This window comes from Hemiscyllium ocellatum, chromosome 22, assembly GCF_020745735.1.
Source record: "Hemiscyllium ocellatum isolate sHemOce1 chromosome 22, sHemOce1.pat.X.cur, whole genome shotgun sequence".
Classification (NCBI taxonomy): Eukaryota; Metazoa; Chordata; class Chondrichthyes; order Orectolobiformes; family Hemiscylliidae; genus Hemiscyllium; species Hemiscyllium ocellatum.
The window spans coordinates 1,930,212-1,942,993 of NC_083422.1; the positions used below are offsets into that span (position 1 = coordinate 1,930,212).

Sequence of the window (12,782 nt, forward strand, 5' to 3'; positions counted from 1 at the left end):
AAGGTTTCATAAGAGGAGAGAATTCTTGGGGTGGACTTAAATCTTGACAGCCCTAGCCAGGATTTAACAATTCTACGACCTGTGTTTGTTTTACAGAAGCAAAGGAGGCTTGTTGAAAGCCAAAGAAATTCTGACTCGCCTGGGCCTGGAGCCATCAGACGAGGATTGCATTGCTGTGCAGCATGTTTGTACAATTGTTTCTTTCCGTTCAGCCAATCTGTGTGCTGCTGCCCTTGGAGCTATCCTGACCCGACTTCGTGATAATAAAGGTGTGCCAAGGCTCCGCACTACAGTGGGAGTGGATGGGTCACTCTACAAGATGCATCCACAGTAAGTCATTGCTATCAATTACTTAATTCTAAAATAGACCTTCAAATTGAACTGCGCAGTCTGCTTTCAAGAATGACAAGCTGACAATTTTTTAATAGATATTTTTATTGAAAAAGAAGATTTTTAAGACTTTTCACAAAATTTACAAAAATAATACAAACTAGTATGTTCCACTTTACAATACAATAACAACACCAATATGAAATGTTTAAAAAATTACTCTATTCTACAAATAACCAAAATATAAAATAGGTATCATACATTACTAACAATAAAAAAAAAGGTAAATAAATAACTAAATACATACTCAAAATAGATTTATATCAAGTCATAACACATCCCGCATTTATAAAGGATTCCTCCTCCCAGGGGCCCCCGAACCAGCCAGAACCATTACCACAGCTAAATAAAGGCCCTGGACAATATGGCCAAAATATCTGTGTCAGTATAGTTCAAAAAGGGCTGTCATGTTCTATAAAATAATTCAGTTTTTTGGTGCTCCATATTCTTAAGGAAGTCCAGGGGGGTATATTCCATGACTAAGCTGTACCAGTTTGAAAGTCCTGGGGGACCTTCGGGTATCCAATTCACTAAAATATTTTTCCTCACACAAATGGAAAGGATAGTGAATAATTTCCTCCCATATACATCCAAAGAGGGGAAATTTGGGGAGCCCAAGAGTAGGGACACCTGAGTCCAATCCAATCTCCATACCCAAAACCTTTGCCCAGGCATTTGCTACTCTGTCCCAATACCTATGGATCTTATGGCATGTCCACAGACAATGTGTAAGAGTATCAACTTTGATTTTGCATTTAGGACACGTTGGAGATGTGCCTGCCTTGAATTTTGCAAGTCGTTCAGGTGCCACGTGAGCCCTGTGAAATATCTTCAATTGAGTAGCCTGAGTTCTGTTACAAATAGACATCTTCCTGGTATTTTCCCAGACGTCCTCCCACATTTCTAAGGAGATTTCCAACCCTAGTTCTTGACTCCAGGTTTTATATAACCATTCCATGTCCTTTGATACCTTATTGCATAGTAGGTGGTAGAGAGTACTGACCGAGGGAGGACCCATCGGCCGAAGCGCACTCCTTTTTTTTATCCGATTGCAAGGATAGATTATCGGTGTGGTCTTCTTTTGTATAAAGTCTCATATTTGAAAATACTGAAAGAGGTCCCTGCTGGGTAGCCCAAACTTCTGGCGTAATTGTTCAAAAGACATCATGAACGCCCCGTTGAACGGATCTCCTAAACAGGAGATACCTCTGGACTCCAAGATTTTGAATATAGCATCAGTCAACCCTGGCTGAAATCCTAATGTTCCCACTATAGGGGTATAAGGGGAGGATTTTTTGCAGGTTACCCTCATCTTGTTGCATTATTCTCCAGGCTTTGATTGTATTTAAAACAGTAGGGATTTTACAATAATCCGTAATAACTCTCATCTTGTCCATAAGTAGTAGATGAGAGGACATGTTGCTTGGGAGGCCTCAATATCTAACCAGATTGATTGTGGGTCACGAGACCCAATCAGCTACATAGGATAAATAGGGAGCTCAGTTGGTACCTCCTGAAATCTGGAAAATCCAGTCCTCCCCTTATGGAAGCTGCAGCTTTCCTAATTTGATAAAGGGCCATCTATGACTCCAAATAAAGGAGCCGAGCCGAGCCAGCCATAAAGCTTATGCAGTGCCTGCCTCGGCAGCGTCAAGGGTATAAAAGACGGGGTAAAATATTCATCTCGACTAAAGTGACTCTGCCTAACCAAGATATCGGGAGATCTTCCCATCGTTGAAGGTCCTGACTTATTTTCTCTAAGTGTGTACAATTGGCTTTATATAGTTGACCAAATGCCGGAGTGATGAAAATATCAAAGTACAGAAAACCTCCTAGTGACCACCGAAAGGGAAAAGAGGATCTGTCCGGAAAACTGGATATACTGGCAAGACCTCCCAGTGGCATGGCATTGATTTCATAAAATTGATTTTGTGGTCTGAAAACATACCAAATAAATTGACCATTTGAATTAGGTGGGGCACAGATGTCAAAAGATCACTTAAGAAAAGGAGGATTTCATCCGCATAGAGAGTATTTTTGTGCTTGCCCGATCCAATCTCCGGAGCCGTTATGTTAGGGTCGGTTTGTATAGCTTCTGCCAGCGGCTCAATCACTAGCAAAAATAATAATGGTGAGAGAGGACATCCTTGACGACAGTCTTTGCTGATGCTAAAGCTACCCAAACTTAAACAGTTGGTGATCACCGCTGCTTTGGGATCATTATATAATACCGTGACCCATTTAGTAAAGACCTCTCCAACACCAAACCGCTACAGTGTATAAAAAAAGATATGGCCATTCTACCTGATCAAATGCCTTCTCTGCATCAAGGGAGACCACTAAACTCTGTATTGTTCCTTGTTGGCAGGCTTGTAACTTATTTAAGATTCTTCTAATGTTATAAGTTGATCTGTGACCCTTTATGAACCCCGTCTGGTCGTCTTTTATAATAATGGTAAGACCCTCTCCAGACTTAATGCTAAATTTGAGAGAATTTTAATATCCACATTTAACAAGGATGTGGGTCTATATGAGGAGCAGTCTTCTGGGGTCATTCCCTTCTTAAGAATGAGAGAAATATTTGCTTCTCTCAGCGAAGGCGGGAGGCAGCCCTGACTGTGAATAGTTTTACATATTTATAAGTGGCCTGGCCAGTTCTCCTATAAATTCTTTATAAAACTCAGCCTGGAATTTCTCTGGTCCAGGCGCTTTGCCACACTGAATCTGCCTCACCACTTCCTGGGTTGCCGGGGAGCATTCAAGAATGACCCCTGCTCTGCGAGTAGGCCCAGAGGGCCAGATATTTAAAGAAAGACTCAGACTCAGACTTCCTCGTTCTGCCCTCTCAGTTCTGTGACTTATACAGTTCAAAATAGTACTTCCTAAAGGCTGCATTGATCTTTTTATGATAAGTCAGGGTACCAGAACTGTCTCTAATGGATGTAATGGCTTGGGAGCCTTTTTCTTTCTAGTAAGGTATGCTAGATAGCTGCTGTGTTTATTACTGTATTCGAATAGCTTCTGCTTTGTGAACAAAATCTCCCTCTTTGCTGTTTGAGTAAATGCAGGGTTGCCCTATGGGCGGTGATCCACTGTAGTTTAGTGATGGAGGGCCATCGCTGTCACAGTTGCCTTTAGGCAAGCATCGAGCAGACACTGTTGCTGTCCCTTTTGTCGTTTCTGGGTTGCAGAGTATTAGATGACCAAGCCTCGCCTGTTTGACTTTGCGGTCTCCCGCGTTGTCGAGGGGTTACTGGCCGTTCCTGAGTTGTTATCCCAGTATGTTCCTGCGAAAAATATTTTATGAACTTGTTATCCTTCAATTGAAAAAGGCTCCATATGCCAGTGTTGGGGACCTATGCCGTCATCACTAGTCTTAACCTCCATGTATACTGCTTCATGGTCAGAAATCGTTATATTCCCTATTTTACAGGACAATATTGAGTTCAAAAGGGTCGAGGGGACAAAAAAACATATTGATTCTGGTATGGCACTTGTGTGGGTTAGAATAGAAAGTAAAGACAATTCCACACATCTACCAGTCCCAACTCCCTATTCAGATCCACCAGCTGCCTAGATTTCAAAGATATGCCCGCAGAGCTCCTAGGTATCCTGTCCACCTTTGGGTCACCGATACAATTAAAATCTCCCCCTATAATTGTATGGCAGACCCCTAGAGCCATCAACTTAGAGAACACTTCCATTACAAATTTAAAAGGGTGTGCTTGGGGAGCAATAAAGATTCAAAATCCCATATTCCTGTATGGGAATTCCTTGCTCACAGGGGGCACTACTACCTTCCATTAACCCTGCCATAAGCTCTCCCAGCTAGGGCCCTGCCCTCAGCCCAGGCGTTACAAAATAAAATAAGTAAATTCCAGTATCTTCTAAAACAGAAGTTAAAAGTGGGCGACCCCACGCGCGCACACACTCACCTAGATATGCTTAACGAAACAGCACAAGATAAAAATATTTACAATCCCAGCAAGTATTAAGCAACTCAAAAAGGGAAAAAAAACCCACTGAGACATTCCCCAATAATCAGATAAACCGCGTGAGCTCTAGATAAGACTGAAGAAAGAATAAGGAACGAGCCCCTCCCCAATGGGAAGATGGAGAAAAGAGAGGAAGAAGGAAAGACAAAGAGTGGGGGCGGGGGGGGGGCGCAAAATAAAGACGTCCATACAGTTCAAGTCTTGCAGTCTATTTGAGAGCGTCTACGAATTCTTTTACTTTTTCCAGTGATCCAAAGTTATATTAAAAAATCCGCCATGACTGAAGCGCAGTATTGCCGGATATTGCATGGAATATCAAATACTTAAGTCTCTCAGACACTAGTTCACCTCGTCAAATGCCCTCCTCTTGTGGACCATAATCAGAAAAAAGTCCTGATACAACATTATCTTGGAGTCCTTGTATATCATGGCCGAGGATCCTTCCCCAAGACTCTGGAGGCCTTAGCAGTATTTGTTTTTCCCTGTAATGTTGAAGCTAGACCATGACTGGGCAGGGGCGCTGGTCCGACCCGGGCTTGTGTACAGCAACCCGGTGGGCCCGCTCAACCTGTACCTGGCCCAGCTTCGACTTCAATTTTAGCAGCTGTGGGAGCCATTGCTCCAGGAAATCCACAAGCTAGCCTTCCTCCTCCCATTCAGGAAGGCCCAGCAACTGAATATTTTTCAGACGACCTCGAGAATTAAGGTCGTCGATATGTTCCTCCAGGGTCCAGACTTGCCGCTCCAGAGCCCGGACCTGACCCGCGGATGACTCAGCAGTAGTCTCCGAGGCCGCGGTCCGTTGCTCCACCCCTCTAACACGCTGCCCACGTTTCTCGATCTCTCGGTCATGCTTCTGCAGCACGACCGAGATCGACTCCCACCTGGACTAGGTCTCCTCGATGGATGCATCGATCTTCTCTCAGAGTTTAACGAACTCCGAGATCAGGCTTGCCTCTGCAGGTAAGACCCGCGAGGTGGAGCTATGGGACCCTTTGCCCTTAGTCATTTTTAAGAAAGCACCAAACTGTTAAAGTTCACAAAATGGCTAAGGGTGCTGGGCAAAAACTATTATAAATAATTTAACAGATGAAGTGAGGGTGGGCGCCCCACTCTGTCTGAGTCTTGGGCAGAACTCTGCAGAGTCAGACCTGCTGGGTCACCGCCATCTTGGATCTCCCGACCAGCTGACAATTTAAAGGACTAAAAAAACCAGTCACTTTCCAACTACTGAATTTACCTTACCTCTGTGCATGTCTAAGTAGGACAGTTTTAACTGTGAGAGCAAATCTATCTTACACATTTGTTGAATCATTGTCTAATATTTGATTGAAAATCGGATTTACCTTTACATTTTTCCTCAGTGTGCAGTTCTGATACTGGCAATGGTTCTGGGGGAAGGTTGCAAATTTTGGCCCAGGATGACATGCCATGGGCCTTAGAAACAGGAATAAATCATTTAGCCCTTCAAGCCTGCTCCATCACTCAATATGATCATGGCTGATTGAGTAGTGTTCTCAGCTCCACTTTCCTGTCTGCACTCCAGAATCCTCTAACGTCCTCTAATTTTACTAGTATCTCCCAAAAGGTTCAATAAAATTTCCTCTCATTCTTCTAAATACCAATTGACCTAACCCGTTCAACTGTGTTTCATAAGATAAGCCTTTCTGTTCCAGAAATAAATTGAGTGAACCTGCCTTGAATTACTCTTAAAAACAGAGATCTTTTTCAATTTAGGAGACCAAAACTACAAACAGTACCAGACTGGTCTCCCCAGTGCCCTGTGTAGCTGTGGTAAAACTTCCATAATTTTTATTCCATTCCCCTTGCAATAAGCATCAAGATTACATTTACTTTCCTTAATCGCTTGTTGTACCTGCACATTTTCTCTGTGATTTAGGTATCAGAGCACCCTTCTGTATCACCAAGTTCTGCAATCTCCCTCCTTTTTTAAATAATGGACAGCTTTTCTATACAATATTCTGGCACATTAAAAGAGCTCTTGCAAATTATTGCAGAAACTGAATTTGCTGTGATGTATCCAGGCGACGGATGTCTCCCTGGATAGCAAGTTTTGAGATGTGGTGGATTCTCCAGCTTAAGATGTGTGCACAGAGAGAGAATGGCTGTTTGCAAAACAATCCAAGAGCCACAGGCTGGTAGGGCAGCAGTCCTCTGAGTGCATCATGTTCTCTAATAAATATACAATTTTGATTATTAGTGAGAATGATGGCTCCTCTGGGAAGTGCAGACAGCCACTTGGCACTATTGTTGGTTCAGCAATACTAGAAGGCAGGGCAAGATTGGAAAAGCAATAATGAGTGTTTCATAGTTAGGACAATTGACATTTGTATCTGAAACAGTAGACCTAAATCTAGAATGATATCTTAGTTGCTATCATACCACAGTCAGGCAATGTGACAGAAGGCCAAAGGTAGTTGTCCATGTTAGTGTAACAACATTGAGCATAATCTTAAAAACTAAGAGCAAGAATCGACCATTTGGTCCATCATACTTGTTCCATCTTTCAACAAGATCATAGTTGAATTGATTATTTAGCCTTAATTTCATTGTCTACCTGTTCCTCCATAATTTATGATTCCCACACAGATCAAAAATGAGTCTAACTCAGACTTCAATATATTCAATGATTCCGTTTCCACTGCTTCCTGACAGCATCGGGGTGGCATGGGAGCTCAGGGGTTAGCACTGCTGCCTCACACCTCCAGGGACTCAGATTTGATTCCAGCCTCTAGCGACTGTGTGTGGAGTTTGCAAATTTTCTCAATGTCCGTGTGAGTTTTCTCCAGGTGCTCCAGTTTTTTCCCATAGTTCAAAGGTGTGTAGGCTAGGTGGATTAGCCATGGGGAATGCAGGGTTACAGGAATGGGGTTGGGGATGTGTGTCTGGATGGGTCGATGTGGAGCTGATTGGCCTACTTCTACACTGTAGGGATTCTATGATTCATACTCTAGATTTCGTTAGAGGAAATATGCTCACAGTCCCTACTCTGTCAAGTACTTAGAACATAGAACAATACAGCACAGAACAGGCCCTTCGGCCCACGATGTTGTGCCGAACATCTATCCCAGATTAAGCACCCATCCATGTACCTATCCAATTGCTGCTTAAAGGTCGCCAATGATTCTGACTCTACCACTCCCACGGGCAGCGCATTCCATGCCCCCACCACTCTCTGGGTAAAGAACCCACCCCTGACATCTCCCCTATACCTTCCACCCTTCCCCTTAAATTTATGTCCCCTTGTAATACTCTGTTGTACCCGGGAAAAAGTTTCTGACTGTCTACTCTATCTATTCCTCTGATCATCTTATAAACCTCTATCAAGTCATCCCTCATCCTTCGCCGTTCCAACGAGAAAAGGCCGAGAACTCTCAACCTATCCTCGTACGACTTATTCTCCATTCCAGGCAACATCCTGGTAAATCTTCTCTGCACCCTCTCCAAAGCTTCCACATCTTTCCTAAAGTGAGGCGACCAGAACTGCACACAGTACTCCAAATGTGGCCTAACCAAAGTCCTGTACAGCTGCAACATCACTTCACGACTCTTGAATTCAATCCCTCTGCTAATGAACGCTAATACACCATAGGCCTTCTTACAAGCTCTATCCACCTGAGTGGCAACTTTCAAAGATCTATGTACATAGACCCCAAGATCCCTCTGTTCCTCCACCTGACTAAGAACCCTATCGTTAACCCTGCATTCCGCATTCTTACTTGTTCTTCCAAAATGGACAACCTCACACTTGACAGGGTTGAACTCCATCTGCCACTCCTCAGCCCAGCTCTGCATCAATATCTAAGTCCCTTTGCAGCCGACAACAGCCCTCCTCACTGTCCACAACTCCACCAATCTTCGTATCATCTGCAAATTTACTGATCCACCCTTCGACTCCCTCATCCAAGTCATTAATAAAAATTACAAACAGCAGAGGACCCAGAACTGATCCCTGCGGAACTCCACTTGTAACTGGGCTCCAGGCTGAATATTTACCATCTACCACCACTCTCTGACTTCGACCGGTTAGCCAGTTTTCTATGCAATTGGCCAAATTTCCCTCTATCCCATGCCTCCTGACTTTCCGCATAAGCCTACCATGGGGAACCTTATCAAATGCCTTACTAAAATCCATGTACACTACATCCACTGCTCTACCCTCATCCACATGCTTGGTCACCTCCTCAAAGAATTCAATAAGACTTGTAAGGCAAGACCTACCCTTCATAAATCCATGCTGGCTGTCCCTAATTACTCTGTAATCTTTCAATAAGAACATTTTTCAGATTTATGAATTTTAATACCCCTCAGCCCAACCTGCTTAACCATTTGTCATAGAACATTTCATCCTACAAATAAACCAAGTGAACATTCTGTGAACTGCCTCCAGTGCAATGTGTTTTCCTTTAAAAAGGAGCTCAAAGCTATACATAGTGCTCCCATGTGTATTCTCACTAATGTCCTGTGCAGTTGAGGTAAGAACTTCCTTTCTTTTATATTCCATCCCTCTTGTGATTATTCCAACATGTGTCTTCCTAATAATTACTTACTTCATAGGCATGTTAACTTTTATTAATGTGCTAGGACACCCAGACCCCTCTATACCATAGCATTCTGCAACTTCTCCCCACAGTGACTCAGTGGATAGAATTGCTGCCTCACAGCACCATGGACCCAGGTTCAATTCCAGCCTCAGGTGACTGTGTTGAGTTTGCACATTCTCCCACTGTCTGTGTGGATTTCCTTCCACAGTCCAAAAATACACAGATTAAGTGGATTGGCCATGCTAAGTTACCCATAGTGTTTAGGGATGTGCAGGCTACGTGATTTAGCCATAGGAAATGCAGATTTACAGAGGTAGATTAGAAGATAGGGATGCTGTTCAGAATGTTATGACTTGAGCTGAATGATCTAGTTCTTGTCGCCCTATTATAGGAAAGATGTGGATGCTTTGGAGAGGGTTCAGAGGAGGTTTACCAGGATGCTGCCTGGACTGGAGGGCTTATCTTATGAAGAGAGGTTGCCTGAGATCGGACTTTTTTCATTGGAGAAAAGGAGGTGGCGAGGGGACCTATTTGAGGTATACAAGATAATGAGAGGCATAGATAGTCGATAGCCAGAGACTATTTCCCAGGGCAGAAATGACTAACACGAGGGGTCATAGTTGGTTGGAGGAAAGTATAGAGGGGATGTCAGAGGCGGGTTCTTTACACAGAGAGTTGTGAGAGCATGGAATGCGTTGCCAGCAGCAGTTGTGGGAGCAAGGTCATTGGGGACATTTAAGAGACTGCTGGACATTCATATGATCACAGAAATGTGAGGGTGCATACATGAGGATCAGTGGTTGGCACAACATCGTGGGCTGAAGGGCCTGTTCTGTGCTGTACTGTTCTATGTTTCTATGATTCTGCTTGCATATTACACTGTACAGCAGGATCATGGGTGTTGTAGTAAAGTAAAATCATTTAGCAAATATGCAGGTACCAAAAGATTAATCAGTACAGTTTCACCTCCATGATATGTGATGTCCTGACTCAGCATCCCATTGTCACTGCATGCCACAATTGTCACAGTTGAAGTTATGATGCATGAAAGGTATATGGAGGTACTGTATATGAAACCTGTGGGAACTGGGTGTGAGACCAGCAGCATTGAAATATGTATAAGGGTAGTGAAGTGTCTGGATGTTAGATGTGGAACTTGATTGCCACAGATTAATGATGGTGGTGTGGTGATTGAATAGCGTGAGATTTTGGTTTGGTGTCGAGAAGATATCATTGAAAATGTATTTGCTGCAAAAACATTTAAGCTCCTTGTACCGCTGCTGCTGGGTACTCAAGGCTATATTCTGAAAATTGACCACTTTCTGTAACTTAGCACGTTCTCTTTTGAAGATGCTGTTGGCAGCTTTCTGACTGCAAAGTAAGGCCACACCTCTGTCCAATCCACCATGGCATCCATGAATCCAAAGGCCGTCTTCCCTACTCTGAATTTAACAACAGTCTCCATGGAGAGGGAGCAAGCTAACGTTTCAAGTCTAGATGACTCCTCTTCAGAGCTGAAGTGAAGATAAACAGTCATCTAGATTTGAAACATTAGCTTGCCCTCACTTCATGTATGCTATCTGACCCTCTGTGATCTCCAACATTTGCTATTTTCATGCAGATTCCGGCATCTGCAGTAATTTGCTCCTACGTTTTGTTTAACAGTCTCCTCTAATTCAGTGCAACTTCACTTTATAAGGTCCAGAGTCCCTTTAAGACAGTGTGCTTGTCTGAGCCTTGTACTCACTGAATTCTGCTCACTGAACTGATAGACAAACAGCAACTTTACCAGCTCGTCCACAAATCACAACTTCAGACCTCTTTTTAAAAAAAATTTATTTAACGAAGTGAGAAAGTAACAAATGAAGGAGTCAATAAGCCCATAATCTGAATGTCAAACAGTGAAAACATCTCATATTCTTATGTTCCACCTCACTGTAAGGGATAATTCCTTCTGAGTGGTGCAGCCTCAAATTTCGAGCCATCTGGGATTTAAACAGCTCCAAATCTTTAATATCCCAAAAGCAATTAAACAAGGCTTCTCTGATTCAAATAGTTGTTGGCCACTTTGGAAAGTAACTACTTGACTCTCTCACAAATGAATAAAACGTCATTCCTGTTCAAAAGCAGCTGGATCCCTCCCTCACACTGCAGAGAACCAACATAACTTACATTTGTATCAAGTTAAGCTCACGAAGGTTCTGGGTGTTCTGTGCAGGAGGGAGACTCCTTTATAAGTTAAGGAATAGCGCAGTTCTTTCAGCGAATTAATCCTATCAGTTGTGATTCTGTTCTTTTGGAAACATTGATACAAAATTATAAATAATGTCAGTAAGCAGGGCAAATCTTTGTGGGTCACGCAAGCATAATCTCTCGAATTGATCTCCGTCCTGAACAATTAGTAACAGGAACGTTGGGTGATCATAACTACCCTGACAGAAGTCAGTTAAAGCAGCAGAAATTGGATCTGGGACCTGTACTTGACAGCTCATTGCCCAACTGAGGCACCGGGCAGCTGTAAATGTTTTTCTTACGATTGTGTTTGTAAAATTATGATGGTTATATTCTTTTGTGTGCAGAAGCAATCTTACTTGATCTCTTTGTGATCTCTTACAGATTTGCCAGGCGCCTCCAGAAAACCGTGAGACGGTTAGTCCCCGACTGTGAGGTCCGGTTTCTCCTTTCGGAAAGTGGCAGTGGAAAAGGTGCTGCCATGGTCACTGCAGTGGCCGCAAGGCTTGTTTCACAACGCAAAGAAATAGATGAAACACTTGCATCGTTCACACTCACGCAAGAGCAGCTGTTTGAGGTGAAGAAGAGAATGAGAACGGAGATGGAGCTTGGTTTAAAGAAGAAATCTCATGATACTGCAACAGTGAAAATGTTGCCAACCTTTGTTCGTAGCACCCCAGATGGATCAGGTACCCAAGTTATACTTAAAATCTTGGCCTGTGTACTTTATTATTAACAGTCCAACAGTCTCTGTGTTTACCTCGGCCTAACAGAGTTAAACTTCACATGAGAATCGTAAAGCAATTGGGAAAAGCGATAGGTTTTAAGGAACATCTTTAAGAAGGAAACAGAAGCAGCGTGGTTTAGGGAGGAACTTCTAGAGTTTAGGGCTTCTGTAGTTTAAGGCATGGCCACTAATTGTTCAGAGATTAAACTTTCAGACTTTTGGAACTTTCGAAGTAGGATTTAATGTGCACATATACCAGTCCCATAAGATATCAAGCCAGATGGATAAAGTGATTAAGAAGGTTTGAAGTATTTATTAGTCATGGCATAGATTTTGAGGAGCAGGGAGGTAGTTACTGGAACTTCATATTTAAAAAAAATAGTACTGAGTGCAGTTCTGGAATCCACATTACAGAAGTGGTGTGATAGCACTGGAGAGGGGGCAGAGGAGATTTACCAGGATGTTGCCAGCACTGCAGGATTTCAGTTGTGTAAAGAAATTGGACAGACTGGGGTATTTTTCCCTCCAGCAGAGATTAAGAGGAGGCAAAATTGAGATATATAAAATTATGAGGGATATGGATAGGGTAGACAGAAACTTTCTCCTTGATGGAGAGATCAATGGCTAGAGCATAGATTTAAGGTAAGAGGCTGAATGTTTCGAGGAGAGGTGAGGAAAATCTTTTTCACTCATGGGCGATGTGGATCGGAACTCACTGCCTATTGAGGATGGTGGAGGCAGCAACTCTCAACATTTAAGAAGTATTTAGATGTGCCAAGACAAACAATACAATGGGCCAAATGCTGGAAAATGGGATGAGAATAGATAGGTGGTCATTCTTAATTCACGTGGACATGATAATCTGAAAGGCCT

General features: G+C 43.0%; 1 protein-coding gene across 1 annotated transcript in view; it reads left to right on the top strand.

Annotated features, from left to right (window-relative positions):
• hk1 (hexokinase 1) overlaps nucleotides 1-12,782 on the top strand; it is a 113,210-nt gene that overhangs the window by 71,170 nt on the left and 29,258 nt on the right. The window contains exons 9-10 of the mRNA XM_060841824.1: nucleotides 97-330; nucleotides 11,567-11,871. Coding sequence (XP_060697807.1) covers nucleotides 97-330; nucleotides 11,567-11,871 — 539 coding nt within the window. The remainder of the gene's footprint in view (nucleotides 1-96; nucleotides 331-11,566; nucleotides 11,872-12,782) is intronic.